The 16,566-nt window shown below is 34.6% G+C and overlaps 1 protein-coding gene across 4 annotated transcripts in view; it reads right to left on the bottom strand.

Moving 5' to 3' along the window:
- Nucleotides 1-16,566, bottom strand: part of DENND5A (DENN domain containing 5A) — a 72,192-nt gene that overhangs the window by 23,390 nt on the left and 32,236 nt on the right. For 2 of the 4 annotated variants that reach the window (XM_081317382.1, XM_081317384.1), the window contains exons 9-13: nt 14,617-14,767; nt 13,266-13,359; nt 6,331-6,462; nt 3,091-3,243; nt 2,362-2,466 (exon numbers count right to left, since the gene is read on the bottom strand). In XM_081317382.1, coding sequence (XP_081173508.1) covers nt 2,362-2,466; nt 3,091-3,243; nt 6,331-6,462; nt 13,266-13,359; nt 14,617-14,767 — 635 coding nt within the window. The remainder of the gene's footprint in view (nt 1-2,361; nt 2,467-3,090; nt 3,244-6,330; nt 6,463-13,265; nt 13,360-14,616; nt 14,768-16,566) is intronic. The other 2 variants (XR_014025078.1, XM_081317383.1) reach the window with 2 other exon arrangements.

The raw sequence follows: 16,566 nt of genomic DNA, 5'->3' as shown, positions 1-16,566 counted from the left end.
TTTCTTTAAGTAGGTGAATTGACAAGAGTTCTGCCAGTTTCCTGTTTTCATCTAAATGACAGGCAAATTGCTATTGTTGGCTTTTGACCTTTCTGTTTTAAGTACAAAAGAGAGTCAAGAGGGAGGGCTCATAAAAAAGATTTCTTAGTGGAAAATTACATGCCTTCAAATACCCATAAAAGTGGAAATGCTATCTGTCTGTTAGAAACAGAGGAATTGGGAGCGGAGACAACTGTTGCTCAGACATGAGACCTGGTATCCAGATAGCAATCTCTTACATCAGCATTTCCTTACTTATTTGCTTGTTTACTTTAAGCAAGTAGCCTAAAAGTGCTATGCAGAAGAGCCCACTGACTCCCACTCTTCAGAACAGAGTTAGAAAAGATTCCCATGATTTCTCTTCTGATACCGAATCCAAAGAACATGGTCTGCTCTTCTTGGAAACTAACTAATCTGAATAAGCTAGCAATGAATTGCCATTATAGCTCAGCACTTGTAGAAAAATATTTGAGTGGGTATAAGCTGGAAGCTCAGTCAGGAAGCCATACTCTAAGAGAGGGTTTTTTTCCTTGAAATCACCCCCAGGGAAGAAAAGGGAGGTGAAAGAACCTAAAGTAACCCATGAGAATTTACAGTATTAGAGAAAAATCCTAACCACACTTCTGCAACATTGAAAAAAAAATTTGGACGTAAGTAAGTAACTGTGCCTAGAAGCAGAGTCCTTAATGGAGCACCTCCTGCAGAAAAAATATGCTTCTCTTCTAGAAAATTCCAACAAAGGATTCTGTGCAGATGCATTATTCATACGGAGGGACTACAAAGGACATCATTTTTTAAAACCCTCAGGTACCAATTCTTATAGTTATAAAACTTCTGGGGACCAACCAAGGCTGAAACAATTCAAGGAGAGAAGGTTCCCTCAAAGAGCTGATAATCTGAGTTTAGATGATAATAAGGTTCATGTTCAGCTTCTTTGTGTCAACTGAGAAAGAGGAATAGGTAGAGTGAATATGGATATCAACAGATTTTTTTTCTTTTGGGAGTTGAATACGTATCTAGCATTACACTGCATTGTTTTAATTTGTGACATAATGTCAAAATACGTTTGTTTTCATTAAATGTGCTTTGTTACTTAATGTCATGTTCCATGACAGTTCGATAGTACAGTGATCTTAAGAATCTACTGAAATTTTGACAGCACCATCTGTACCTTAAGTTTAGTTATATGTATTTATCTTTAAAGTAGGACTATGAGAAGCTGGCAGAATCACAGATGCATTTATCTAGCTTATATTTGTCTAATGCATAAGTCAAGTTATGCAAAAGCCTTTGGTTCAGGTTTGGAGCCGCTTCAATATACATATAGATATATCAGAAATATCTAGCTAATTGCAATTTTATATTTCATACAAATTTCAAAGCAATAGCTATCAGGTCAGAATTAGTAAGGATCTTATTCAAACTTCCAAGCCATATTTATTCTGTAATGCATAACAATATTTCCAGATTCAAACAAAACTAGAGATTCTAGAGAATCTGCTGGAGATTCTTTAATTTAATCACCTGCTAATCCAGGCTCATGCATATTTTGACTTAACGAAATATGAAATGTTAGTATACTTCTATTTGAGGCACATTACAACCCAGATTTCACAATCTTGCCTTAAAGTCCAAGATTGGACAAGTTTTTAATTCTAATTTAAATACTGATGGTCTATAATTACAATTGCTATTATACTACTGCAAGTAATAAAAAATACATTTTATATTATAAGGCAAATACAGGTATCCCTGTGAACAATGCATCTCCATGTAACACCTATACAATGAACAAAGGGTATGGTGACTCCCAGTGCTGGAACGGGGGTCATGACAAGAGCACAAAAAACTTTGTGAGCTGAAAACAAATGAATACCATTATACAGAATTATGATTAAGATCACATTTCTCAAAGCCAAGGGAGAAGAATGATATGTATGTACATGAGAAATGATAACAAAGAAAATGATTCCAGAACTGACAAATTATCAAACATCTGAAAATTATACTGAATTAATGAATAAAAATTACAAATGAAAAAGAAAATTGATAATTAGGTAACAAACAGGATCCGGTGGCAAGGGAATAGGCAAAAGTAGTTATATGGCATGAAGGTGTTAAAAGAAGCTATCCTCATACATATCTATAAAAGGCATAGCTTTCTGGAAAAAAATTTTAGAACTAGGTTAATATGCTATAAACCAAAGTTTTGCAAAGAAGATTGGATCTGTTGCACCTTTTCCATCAGATTTCTGAATACTCTACCACAACAGACCGTTCAGCACTGTTTGCCAACATTGTTAATCAGTCCAAAGAATTAACCTTATGTACGGTTGGCCGCTTGCTGGTCTGAAAAGCCCAAATCTGAGTTGTAGCAGAGTATACTGATGCTCTATCTTCTAGGATGAAAGTGGTACAGCTTCTATCCTATGCAGCATATAAATGGAAGGGAAAAGTCAGACAGTGTATCCTTCACACAGCAATTGTTACAGTTTAGAAGTGGATTCAAACAAAGGGAGCCCTACTTGAATGACCAATTTTTTTAAAAAAAAAAGTTCTATATTTCAAATGTATTGCTCTCACTTTGCATTCATGCATAATCAATAAGGTGTTTACAGACAAAATCTGTCAATTTCTCTCTCTGAAAGATGTTAGGTATTCCCGAAACAAGTTCATTTTATCATCTTCTAGTTAAAGCTCACAGTAAAGATGCCAGAAAAACAACTAGGAATCATAGAGTTGGATCCAGAATTACCAGAAGTAAAGTTCTGGTCAAAGAAAGGGCTCGTTTTTATCAGTTCAGCCTTTCCTCTGTGCATTGTGAATGCTCTAAAAATCTGCACGGAATATTTGGGGAACTCGCTGAAGGAGTAAGAGTAAGTCAGTGATATTGGAACGTGGAAGAGTAATGGAAAAGGTATTGACTTCCTGCGTCTTTTTTGTTCATGGCAGCTTGTTCTGAATCCAACTCTATATTAATAGTTAGTGCTCATTTACATTAATATCCCAAATGTAATCAGCATTAAATATCCCTAAGAGTACATTTCTTACCTGCTTCACCTGAAGTCCGTGGCTCCATATTCTTTCCAAAAGATCACAGAGACTGGCTATCAATGTGTTTTCTTCCACCCCTGTAATGTTCACCTCACCATGACCAAGTTCTACGGCTTCTCGGCCCATTTTTTCCACGAGCATCCTTTTTGTCTTTCAAAATAGAAAGCATATGAAAACATTAAGATTACTTTTTGAAAAAGTCAGAATCGTCTATTACCTCAAATAAGCAAAATAAGAAGTAATACAATTAGTTGTTGAACTAATTACAGGATGCAATATATTATATTTCATAGATATAAAATAACCAACAGGGGTTTTTTTCCATTTTGACACTCTTCCAGTACTGATCACTTATCTGCTGTACATTTATCTGCCAAAAGAAAAAGATTCAATTGATTCAGTATTTTTTCTACTATGATTTATCATTTTTATCTGCTTTCATTTAGTGTATGTCCAAATCCACAGCACCTGTTCTATATTATTTGAATAACAAGCAAGAAAACTGTTAGGTATAACAAATAGGGAGCTGAATCTCAAAAAAGGAGGAAGTGTATGTTCTTCCTGTTGTATCTCAATATCTGTTAAAAGTCACTCTCGAACACTGGGAAACCCATAAAATATCATGATTGTTACATGTTTCCAAAAAGGGAGATCAAAGGCAATTTTTTTAATTCATATAAGAAATTCCCCCACATCTTGCTTGATGGATTAAAATAATGTGGTTATATATATATGTGTGTGTGGGATATTGGCACATTCTCCCTTTTTATCCATAAATGTTAAAAATTATTATTTTTAAAAGAAAAGTAGAGGAATCAAAAACTCTAGTTAAAAAATATAGTAATTGCCACATATTATTTATATTTCACTAACCAAGTTCAAGAGAATAGGCACAAAGATAGTTGGAAAATTAATTTCCAAAAATGTCTAAGCTACACAGGCCATATCGTGAATTCAGAAAAGAGAATTACCTCTGAATCTCTGCAACGTATCTAACTAACCCTTAGGTAGACAAACAATATATTAAATCTGAACAATGTGTTCCATTTTTTCTAGTTTGAAATACCTACTTGCCCTCCTAGAATTTTCCGACGGGCAGGCAAGTCTTTGTATATTTACATGGGTCTTTATCTCAAAAGTCAGTCTAAACCAACAATGCCTACCTCACTTGATACAAGCTGAATTATCACAGGAGCAGCCAGCAGACTAAGGATTTTTTTTCTAACAGAGAATTTTAACATACTGTGCTAGAATAGCAATCTGAGGCCAAGGTCAGGTCAAGTTTGATGCCTGCTGTTCTACAGTTTAAAGGTGTTTTGTTATTGTTTTTCCTAGTTTCTCCAGAGAAATAATTTGCTAGGTTGATTATGGAGGATATAGTCATGAACTGCCTGTGGAGGAGTTAACATGTGGAAATAAACCTGAAACTACTATTACATCAACGTACCAAGAGAATAAAATTTAACTGCAGCAAAAATAGAATAGCTGGATGCTTTCTGATGCTTCACATTTTAAGCTAATCTTATTGTTCTACAACATAACTTTTTTTTCACTCAGAAATTATTAAATAAATATTAATTTTGTTTTAGGATTTATGAATATGCTTTTCCAGTTTTACGTTTTATCAGAGAATGCCAATAAAAACCGAACCCTGCAGAATATTTTGCAGTTGCCCCAGGAAGCAGAAATGATTGGTAACAGATTTAATTACTATCCCATTCTTAGCATATCTATCTTACCCTCTAAGCAGACAAAATACAGACTAGCACAAACAGCACAACAACACTGGTTTGATCCTAATAACTTAAATAAATTTACATTATGGGAATCCACACTTGAAAAGAATAAAGCTTTTTGTGGACATCCTGGGCGGACTGTAGATTCAGTTAATATGTTCACATGGTGCCTATGGAGATTCTCAATCATCCAGGTCATTGGTTGTCCCAGATGTGCTTCTCAAAAGGCAACTGAACTTTTTCTTGAAAACATTTTACTTCTCATCCAAGAACCTTCTTCAGCTCTGACTGAATGGTGGGGAAGGGAAGGATTTATATTCTTTGCAGTCATCTGGGTGTTAGCACTCTGAAGGTTAGCACAGATGACTGCAAAGAATATAAATCCTTCCCTTCCCCATCATTCAGTTAGAGCTAAAGAAGCTTCTTGAATAAGAAGAGAAATGTTTTAAAGAAAAAACAAAGGAAGTCCAGTTGCCTTTTGAAAAGCACCTTTGGACACAATCACATGGTGAATTTTTGTTACTGGAGAAGATGAATGCAACAATTGTTTGCTCAAAAGCTTATCATATTTATTTACAAAAGATTGTTGGAATACACCAAATTAAATATTCAAGATTATAGGGAGATAAGAAATAAAGAACTTAATATATAATACACAATGTTAATGGAACATCTTTGGGGTATCTATGTATTATAATTCTAGATTTAAAATCATGGTCAACAAAAATAGCAATCACTGAACCACTCCAAGTTTTTTTTCTGATCACTGTTTGATACAGAATGAGAAATGTGACTTTGAATCATAAGATATAGCTATGTTTCACAATACTTCTTTTGTTTGGGCAAAAGATATTTCACATTAATTTTATTCTGGAAGGCTCACTGTCAGAAATGTGACAACAGAAATGGATAGCATATATTGGTATCTTTTCCATAGGTTCTGCCATTGTCAGTAAAAACTGAAAATTAAATTAGATGACCTTTTTCTAAAGCAGGGGTGTCAAACTGCCGGCCTGCGGGCTGGATGCGTCATGCCGAAACTGCACCCACCCCAGCTCCGGCAATGGGGAAAAAGTCGCAATATGTCACGACACGTCACATGACATGGCGAGTTTAACACCGCTGTTCTAAAATTTATTATTCATATTCATCGAATCACAGTAGTGCATGATGTAGTTCTAAATAGTATTACACTACTTGTGTATTTGATCCTAAGAATTTGAAGTCAAAATATGAAGAAAACTGTATGTTATTAGAATAATCACATCATTAGAATAATCCCATTAGCAGAATGTCCTGATCCATAGACCTATTTCCATCCCAATCAAGAGGACATTTTGTATTCACTGAAACTATCAGTTCTGCCTCATTTCTGTGGAGATGTTACATCAAAGGATATCAGTATTACCGGTATGAGAAATAATCTACTATAATGGTCCAGCTAATTCAACTCCTCTGAATAGCGGAAGCTTGAACAATATTGTCAAGAATTATATCATACCTTATTTCGACATTCCTTCAGCAATCCTTCAACAAATTTCCAATTAGTCTGGGCAATTACTGATGGTGACAGATTAGACAATTTGGGCTGCCGGATAGTACTGCCCAGATTACGAGCTTCTTGGATGTATTTCTGTAGAAAGAAAAGAACATAAAATATATAAAGATATAATTCTAAATTTAAGAAGAAAGCTATACAGTATATCACATAAAACAAGACTATATTTCATGATGGATTGCAAATAGTATTTTTAATTACCTAATATTCCCACTCACTTTTAAACAGCCTGGCTGTAATTATTGTACATTTCATTGCAAAAGTAACACTTGTATATAATGCTTGTATTTTTGTATTTTTGAAATAGCACAGTAAGGTGTTACTCACCTGTAACTGAAGTTCTTCTAGTGGCCTTCTGTGCAATGTACCATTGAGAGCTGAGCTGTTTTTAGAGGAAGGATATTCTACCCCTATGTGTATGATAATGCTAAGAAGGTACCTCATGCCTTCCATTAGCTGATGTAGAACCTCAAGGGAATAATTGCCTGTGAGAGGATAGAGGGTGGGTTGTGTGAATGCACAGATATCGTGTCAACAAAGTACAGTTGCAGTAAGCAACCTGTTCTTCTGTGCAATGATTCTGTGCATCACACAGATGGGTGACTATCAAGTTATACTTACAAGTAAGCAAGTAAGTAAAAAATGGAAACAAAAAGGCAGTTCTCTATTTCCAAAGGCTTCACTAATTCTTACCCTAATTTCCAGCTTATATTGTTGAAAAATATTGTGATCATGTTGCAGTTCAGTAAATGTTTGGTAAGACAAAACTCTAAGCCACAAAGCTGCAAAATAGTAAGACCTAGCTCTTTTTGATGAGGGTAGATTTGCCAGCTAGCATGCCAGATGGGTACCACTCAAAAGAACAAGCTATTGAAATGAAACTCTCTGCCCTTGCTTATGGGACAAATCGCAAAGTGCAAGTCAAAAAATATTGCTGAGCTCAAGAGGCACTATTATAAGGGAGATCTGTATATGGAGCCAAAGAGGCTGTGCAGCTTGGCCAAGGCTCCGATGTAGATGGAGTCAGAGTAGAAATGGTCGGTGAGAAAAGAGTAGAAGTCACTGAGTGAGCCATTAGAAGGAAGGGGAGTCCTGCAATCCGGTACTGGTCCCTATTTCTAGCTCACCTGCTTCATTCCTAGAGCCTTGAGGATAGATTGTTGTCAATTTTGGCCGCAATTAGTTGTTAGTGAATTCCAGGTTCACCTCTAATTTATTTACATTTATCCACAATGTACTAGGGGATGGACTGACCCTGCATGTATTACTGAAAGATTGTTAGGTGAAAGTTGAAATGTAACCCTCAGAGATCTGTCATCCTAGATTTTGGGTACTATAACAGTTGTGATGCCAACTTAGAGTTAGGCAATGAGAGATAGATTTACAGTTATCAGAATTACCACTTTTGTGAGGATAATGTGTAAGATGAACTTAAAGGTACAAGTTGGAAGATTCTACTTGTGTATTGCTCTTCATGCTGCCTCATGGGTTTCCTGTCTTTGATATCATCTTTGTAATTCTCCTACTACTGTACTTGAAGATATAAATCTCCATGCTCTGAGAGGAGGTTTTAGGAAGGCTAGGAATCCATGGCTTCCATAGGGCCCCACATTTGTTGATCTGACTTGGATTTTGGTTTTACCTCAGAATAGCTAATATGTGATCTGAATATGGAGGAAGTTACTGGTAAGTCCTTTGCCATGGTCAAATCAGTATGAATGCCACCCAGAATATTCACAAGGTGGTGGGGCTGATTAAGATTTAGTTAATGTGCCGTACACCAGCCAAGAAGCCAGTGTCTTAACCTTTGTACTTTTAAGATGCCTTATTATTACACATAACTTACAACCACAATTGAGCCCAAAATTTTCATTTTTAAGCAAAACAGTTGTTAAGTGAGTTTTGCCCGGTTTTATGATCTTTCTTGCCAGAGTTGTTAAATGAATCACTGTAGAGGTTAAGTTACCATCACGGTTGTTAAGTAAATCTGACTTCCCCACTGACTTTGCTTGTCAGAAGGTTGCAAAAGATGTTCACAGAATTGTCCTAGGGCTATTGTGATGCATTTGGATATTTTGTTAATATTATAAAGGGTCTCAGGTCCACCTGTGTCGACTGCATGAGTGGCATTCAACGGGGTGACTGGGCTGATGCTTTTTAATGTGATAATGAATTTAATTCAGCTTGTGGACTCTAGTGAAGCGAACACGGTACTTTCTAGCATGAAATTGCCACTTATAAAATGCTTCTCCTTTGTAAGTTTGGGGAGGAGATCTAAGTAGCTTGATTGGGGAAGTGGTCAGCATTTCATAAAAGAGAATTATGCTACGTAAGTTGAAGGTGGCAGTGGTACAGCACCTTCATAAGGGATTGGTGAGAAGGTGATGGGGCTTCAGTTACACAGAGCCTTAGAGGAAGGAAACTGTATATTTTTATGTTTATTGTTTTTATATAGTTTTATCTGTTTATTGCTTTCAGCTACATAAATTTGATTAATAAATAAATTTAACCCTTTTCAAAGTTCAGAGATGGGCATGAGATATAACTTTGGTAATTCTGGAAGATAACCTTCATCAAGACTTGGAGAGAGGTACTGTGATCTCTTAATCCTTTTGGACCTCTTGATGAATTTCAGTATCATTTCCTTCTGTAATGCTAATGAGCACTGGGAATTGGGAACATGGTTATGTGGTATTTTCATAGTGCTGATGGAGAAAGAAGATTTGTGGGGATTCTCCTGTAAGATGTCAAAAGGTTTAATTATCTCTATTTAATATCTATGAATTTAATATGTATATGTATATCAGTTTTGCATGAGCTACTGTCAATATGCAGATATTATCCAGTAGTGTATCTCCACCTTGTCACTGATTGGAGGTGTCACAGAAGTCCTGAATCTGTAAGTGTTGGGATTAATTGGAAAAGGGACAATAGCAATGCATTTTACTTCAAGGTCCATCCATGCAGGGCTTTAAAAGTGACAAGAAGGACTTTAAATTGTGCCTCGAAGGTAACTAGCAATCAATGTAATTCCAGTAGCACTAATGTTGCAAGGATGATTTATCATATGATATCCATCTATAACTACCTAAGCTACTGCATGTTGTACTGACTGAAGCTTATGTAGTATCTTCAATAGTAGTATGATTAAAGTGATCCACAATGTCTTCTTGCAAAATGCGTTGTCAAAGGGAACTGTGTTAAAACAGGAGATATCTAGCTGGGCATACACACAAGCAGAGGTGTGGGATATCCTATCACCAAAAAGAGCTCAACCAGAATGTTCTAAATAATATACCGCACAGTACTCGTTTGTGAAATACACAGATAATATGATCAAACATTAAATGGTGCTTAATTAATGCTATATATAATGTGTTTGGATTAAACAAAGCAAATTTTCAAACAAGTTTCTATAAATATTGCAATTCCTATGAAACTGTGTTTGTGTGTATGTATTTTGTCTAATGCATAAATATATACAGTATTTTGCTATATGGATAGACACAAACAAATCAGACTAAAGCAGTGAAACAGATTTAACAGAGTACCTAAAACAAATTTTGCTGGTCTATGTTTTAATATAATAGCAGCTGAAGTTTTCAAAAGAAAATCTAGCTGCTGATGAGATAGAAAAGGTAGCAAAATAACACAAAAATATATAAATTGAAAACCAAATAGTGGATATTAAGTAGAAGCATGTTGGAGCAGCATAACATTTTAAATACTCATACGCAAGGACAGGATAGAGGTGATCTACGATACTTCATGTCTTTGTTGTAAAAAAAATGAATTAATTTTGAATTAACAGAGATTTAAAAATAAAAATGCAATTTTTACATCAATGTTAAGCACAGTAAAAAAATTGAAAATCAGAAATATAAATCAGTTTTGTGAGTAATTATATTCCAGAAATTAATATTTTCCTTTAAAACTATTATCAATTACATCACATTGATTTTTTTTCTCTTTTGCTTTTGCTCAGTACCTTCAGAGTACAGTGAAATCTTGATTTAATGGACCAGATAGGGGATGGGATATCCATTATTCTCAGTTGTCTGCTAAATTAGAGAATGTGATCACTGCAATTTATATCATCTGCAAGTGTAATGATGTCATTATACAAATTAACCATTTACAATCTAAGACTAATAAAAATTACGCTGTGCCATTTATGTAGTTACATCATTTGTATGATGATGTCATTTTACAAATAATTTAAATTGACATGATTAAGCAATTGTTACAAATGGTTGTAAAATTTGCTGTAGTGCCTTCAAAGTTATCATGGTTTGGTAAATTGAGGTTTCAATATATTTTCACAATAGGTAATAACAGTTTAATAGAAAAAAGCCACATGAGTGATTTTTGAGAACTCATGTAGGCAACTTTTAGTACAAACATTTAGGTAAAAGAATATCCCATCTCATAATTCAGTTTGGTATCATCACAGGTTTAACTAACAGTAACAGTATGGACAAAAGACCTCCATCTTGATTTGTCTCTTATTCATTCTCTTATTCTTTCCTACTTAACCTTACCAAGCAGTTTTTTTTCTATTCCATCATCTTGCTGGTAAAAAAAGATGGCCAAAATATGTAAGCATATGGTTACTGATCATTGCTTCAGAGAGCAATCAGAATGAACACAGACCTTGGTTTCTTAGTAACCACCTGTCGATTACTAATTTTAGTAATCTATATTGCATAAGTAGAAATAAGGATCATACACTTATTTCTCTTGTTCCCTTTCCTATTCTAAACCACTCTGTTTCTTCAACCTGTTTTTTCTGTAGCTTCTTTTGTTATAAACCATATTCTGATATGATTTATACAATCAAAAGCTGGCTGAACACAGCAAAGGGAAACCTCTTTATATTCTCTTGCTCTCTTCATATCCATCTTATGTTATTTTTCCTTTCATATCTCTTTGCCTTTTTTGAAACCTGTCCATTTGGCATTTCTCATTCCATGTATTACTTAATTTTTCACTGCTTAGGTGAGCAATTGATGACATTAATGAAATGATTAAGTAGTTTGTACATTCTCTTGCATCAGTATAAATGTTTGTGAACTTTCCAGGTCTTTGGGTCATAAACAATTCTGTAGTTCAGTCATCTTAAGCTTTCTTATTTCACTGGTTTACTGATTTTTCTTTTTCACTTTCTAATGGAGTTCCTGAATATGTCCTCTTCTAAAAATGTTCCTGTAATTCTAGAATAAAATTTTAATGTAGCCTTTTAATATTGTTTTTTTATAAAATTTCTTCTATGACTAAGCTTGAGTAGTCTCACTTGAGCTTTTTCATATATCACTTTCCTATGCCCTTTCTGATCTTAAAGCAGATCTTATTTTAATTATCTTGGTATTCCTTTATATTTGTGGACATTATTTATTTAAGCATCTTTGTCTTTTGCTTGATAATAAGTTTGCATTCAGTTGTTGTATCTCCTCTTTGTTCTTCCATTTTTCTTCAGATGTCACAATGACATCTTTTTCTCTTGAATTTGGAGAATATTTGTTCAGGTTTTTTTCTGCTTCAATTTTCTAATGTTTTCCCACAGCTTCTCAAAATCTCTTCTACATGAATCTCTTTCTAATACAATCTTATATTCTGGCACTATGCTTTCTAGGTCTTATTTTGCTGGTACATATTAAAGATTAAAGATAGCAAGGAAGAAATTAGTGCTGTCCAGACCAGACAAAGTCATTGTGCAGGTAGATTCCAATCCTAGTGCTGGGAAAATAATTGCCAAAAGCTTGTTGAGTCAGAAGGGCAACAGGAACGTAGAGCTTGATTTCTGTGCTCTTTGGCATGCAGATCTTTTGCATAAATGTGACTTATTTCTTGTCTGCAATGAAACAACTCATCTAATAGGGTCAAGTCTGTGAAGCTTTGCTGTTACCTACTACAGTACTTCCAGAATGCAGGGTTGAATTGCTAGAAGAGTAGAGATGCATAGCTGTGCCTGATCTGAAGTTTGATACATACTTATATTCTATAATTTTCTAGGTTTAATTCATATATCTGACATCAATAAGTCATGGTTTAATCCACAACCTATTTCTGGAAATATTTTGCTGACAGGATTGCATTTTCCTTTTTTTCTGTTTCCTATTATGCAATCAATTTGATTTTGCCCATTAGTGATGGCCGCATATAGAGACTATGTTTATGCTGCTTGATGTAGACATTGGCAATGAACAATGAACAAATAATTGTCTTTGAAAGACTCTAATTGCACTGCTGTGTTTATCCAGCTCACATCACCAGATCCTGTCAGGAAAGTTCACTGGCTTTCTCCAGGAAGAAGAGTGCCTTCTGATCTATGGCTCTTAGGATCTGGCACAGAAACTTGTCTAAATATTACAGTCATGTTTTCTATATAATTTTCTGCCATGCGTAAGAGACTTGCCATTGCCCTCTTCTGGGTTTAATTTTTGAATTCTGTCCTCTTAGTTAGGTCGTTTTGTCTCACCCCTTAACAGCCTCACCATCCGTCATGTTGTGTATCACATTCTGCTTCATTTCCACCTTCAAAATTATTGATCCTATCATAAGCTCTGATACTGCTTTCAAGGTTCCTGAAAATATGGAGCCGTTTCTCCAAGTAAAGACAGTATCTACCACAAATTACAACTATCAAAAGCTGAACCTAAGATGCCACATTCATTAACAGTGTGTCCCTTATTTTTTTCTATGCAATCAAAGCCATATGTCAACCATTCTCCTGAATAAATAGACATAGCTTTAAAGATTTAGAATGCTTTTTCCTTTTCTTTCTTTCTTTTTTGGTAGAACAAAATCAGGAAAATTACATTACTACTGATAGAAAATCTTGATTCTATAATTGAATAATGTAACAGAACAGTTTTCACCTCTCTCTGATCGTTATCAAGACGCAGGTGCTCTGTGTGCTGTTTCTGTCTATCTTTCCTCCTCCACTGTGCAGGTGCATTGCGTTTGGTCCATCTAGAAAATCAAAAGTGGTATTTTTTAGATACACTAGATAAATAAGGTCAGTTATGTTCATCCTGATCTGGAAGTGCTAATAATAATGCAGTTTAATTGCCAACATGTCATCAGCACCAAGTTTACTAATAGGAGTGAAACCTATGGTGTGGAACTCCAGAAGGCAAACACATGAGAGAAAATAATTACGGTATCTTTTTTGGTTTTGTTCATCCATATAAAAATGAACTATCCTTAAATGTAAGATGATTGCTGTTATATAACTTTTAAAGTGAATGAGACTTGCTAATTCGCTTTGTACATTACTCTAGGGAAAGCCTAATTTTTTTTATCTACTTTAATTACAATTCCTAATTGTTTTACATTGTAATTAATAAACATTTCATTTGTCTCCATTTGCATAACATATATGTTATTTATGCATTATTTATGCATTTACATAAATGGCATGTTGTGACAGTATCGGAAGAGAATAGAAGAATTCCTTTTATTCCAAAACTGACTCAGATAAAACATTCCCTCATCCGCTATATCCTTCAGATAGGCAAAGCACGTTGACAGGAAATAAACTCTCCTACCCAGCTGTGAAACAGTGACTAAAATTCTAGAGATACTCCAGAACAGGCATGTCAAACTTGCGACGTCACATGATGTGGCGCGACGTATCGCGACTTTTTCTCCATTCCGCAGGCCGGTAGTTTGACATGCCTACTCCAGAAGAACAGTCACTCTCTTCCTATGTTGTTTATTTTTTGCACCTTGTGGCAATATTAAAGAAGGGAGGGAAGAAATCTGAGAATTTTCCTCTGGAGGGGAAAAACAGAAGGAAATCAGCATTCCCCAGGCACCTTTGCAGTGGCCAGGGAGTTTCATAAATGGCTACTTTTCCTTTTCACCAGGACACAGATGATCATATGCTATTGATTGTCAGGTCCCAAGAACCAAGAAAGACACATGGAGTTACTTCTGGGAGGTTTCATTTATTGTTCCTCACTTATAGATAAAAATCTGAAGCAACTATTTGCAACACTATAGATGTACTCTGGGAATTGCTAAGGAGGAGCCTTCTTAAGTTTCTCTCCTGACCAAATTTTCCATGTTTACTGCCTCTTTGCCCTCTAGAATGCAGTCTATTCCTCCTGAGAATCCAGACTACATTCCACCACATCGACATATTAAATTACAGCAAGTCACTTTTCTGAGGGAGAAGCTGACTCAGTCAACTATGTCATACTAATATAATGATACAGTACTCACTTATTGCTTGCTGGCCCTGTTGAAAGTACATCAGATTGTAGCCTGGGGAAAAAGCCAGGTTCATATTTTCCTTGTCCAATCTTCATATCTAGTAAATGGGGATGGACTGCAGTATGGTCTATTTTTGCCAATCTTAATTCAATAGCTTTTTCTGGGGGGGTAGAATAAAATGTTGAATCATATTACTATGTACCATAGCTGATGTTAAATTGTGAAATAAAAGAATGAAAATCTGAATCCTAAAAAATGAACTAGGACATTACTTCTAGAAATTTATTTTATTTTTTATTTATTTATTTTATTTTAATCCCATTTATATCCCGCCCTTCTCCGAAGACTCAGGACAGCTTACAATTTAAGCACAAACCAATGTGCTTAGCAATAGCCTTCATTCTATGTATATGCCTATGTATATACATATTCTGCACAGAAATATATAAAAAAGTAAGAGTGTCTCAATACAATTACAGTGGTATCTCATTACCGAAAGTGTGTGTGTGTGTTTGTGTGTGTATGTATATATATATGTATATATAGAGATATATAGATATATCTATATATAGATAGATATATCTGTATATATAGATATAGATATATAGAGATGTATATGTATATGTATATGTATATGTGAAATTAGAACTGAAGAATCTTCTGAATGAGAAGTGAAATGTTTTCAAAGAAAAAAAAACAAGAAAATCCAGTTGCCTTTTAGAAAAAAGCACTTTTGGGACAACTATGACCTGGATGACTGAGCATCTCCATAAACAGATTGGAATGCAGTAAGAGTAAATGGTTAAATAGTTCAAATTAATCAATGATTTTTTTAAAAAAAAAGAAAAATAGATAAGGTGCATGTCTTTCAGATCATCAAAAAGATGTAATAAATCTGAGTGAAGCTGATGTAATCTTGCAAATTGATTAATCTATTCAAGAGGAGAAGGGATAGGTATAATTATGAATAAAAGAGTGAAAATGCATGTCATAAAGTATGAACTGGTTCCATCTAGATTGTTGTGGATGCATAAGAGAGAAGAAATCCATAAGCTTGTGAACCTTATATGTTACATTCCAAAAAAAAGTGATAATGGAATGGTAGAGCCAGAGTAAGCTTTTGGAGGAAATTATGTAATATTCTGAATAAATGTTATCCAGGAGGAAAAAATATATATTTTGTTAATAATTAGGCAAGAGAGTACAGAAAAATTGACTGGGCTATTTAGAAACACAGAACAAATGAGAATGGTGATTGTTTGCGAAACAAAGTTTATTTGTTTCAAATACATGGTTTAATAACAATAGCCTATTCATGTCTCTATATGGAAAAGAAATTAATATAAATCTAAAAGCATGATTAACTTTATTTATGATAAAATATTGACAGGGTATAAAGGTTGTGACGCTTCTGGATATGAAACAGCTATGTGATGGTAGTGGATGATTAGAAAAAAATGTATCAAAGAAATAGAAGTAGTGAAATAAGTTACTGAACGCATAGTGACTGCAAAAGAGAAAGTACAAGTACTGTATGCAAAAAGCATTAGAACGGATTAATCTTAAAAATGAATGGAAAGTGGGAAAGAAAAAAGTTTGTGGAAGCTGTGTGGAACAGAATGAGCATTATAGTAAGGTGTGGAGCTATGCTAATGGAAATTATTAAAAAAGGCTTCTTTGTGGAATTATGAAGAGGCTTTGAAAACAAAAGGTGTATTAGAGAAAGATTGTTGCAAGAAATGAAAATGAAAGAGATTGGCATATGTATAGAAACAGATGATTATAAATAGTGTAGACATAGAAAATAAGAAATAGTTACAATTAAATAATGAGAGATGTGAGAGCAAGTTTGATAAAATTAATAATGGTTCTGTAAGTGGATAAAGGCAGCTATCCAAGGACCTTCTAGCATAGGGGTCCTCAACCCCTGGTCTGTGGAGCAGTACCAGACTGCGGCAT

The sequence above is a fragment of the Vipera berus genome (genome assembly GCF_964194415.1).
Source record: "Vipera berus genome assembly, chromosome: 1".
NCBI classification, from domain to species: domain Eukaryota; kingdom Metazoa; phylum Chordata; class Lepidosauria; order Squamata; family Viperidae; genus Vipera; species Vipera berus.
The sequence above is the reverse complement of the archived record's forward strand: the minus strand, read 5'-3'. Positions and strand labels throughout refer to the sequence as shown.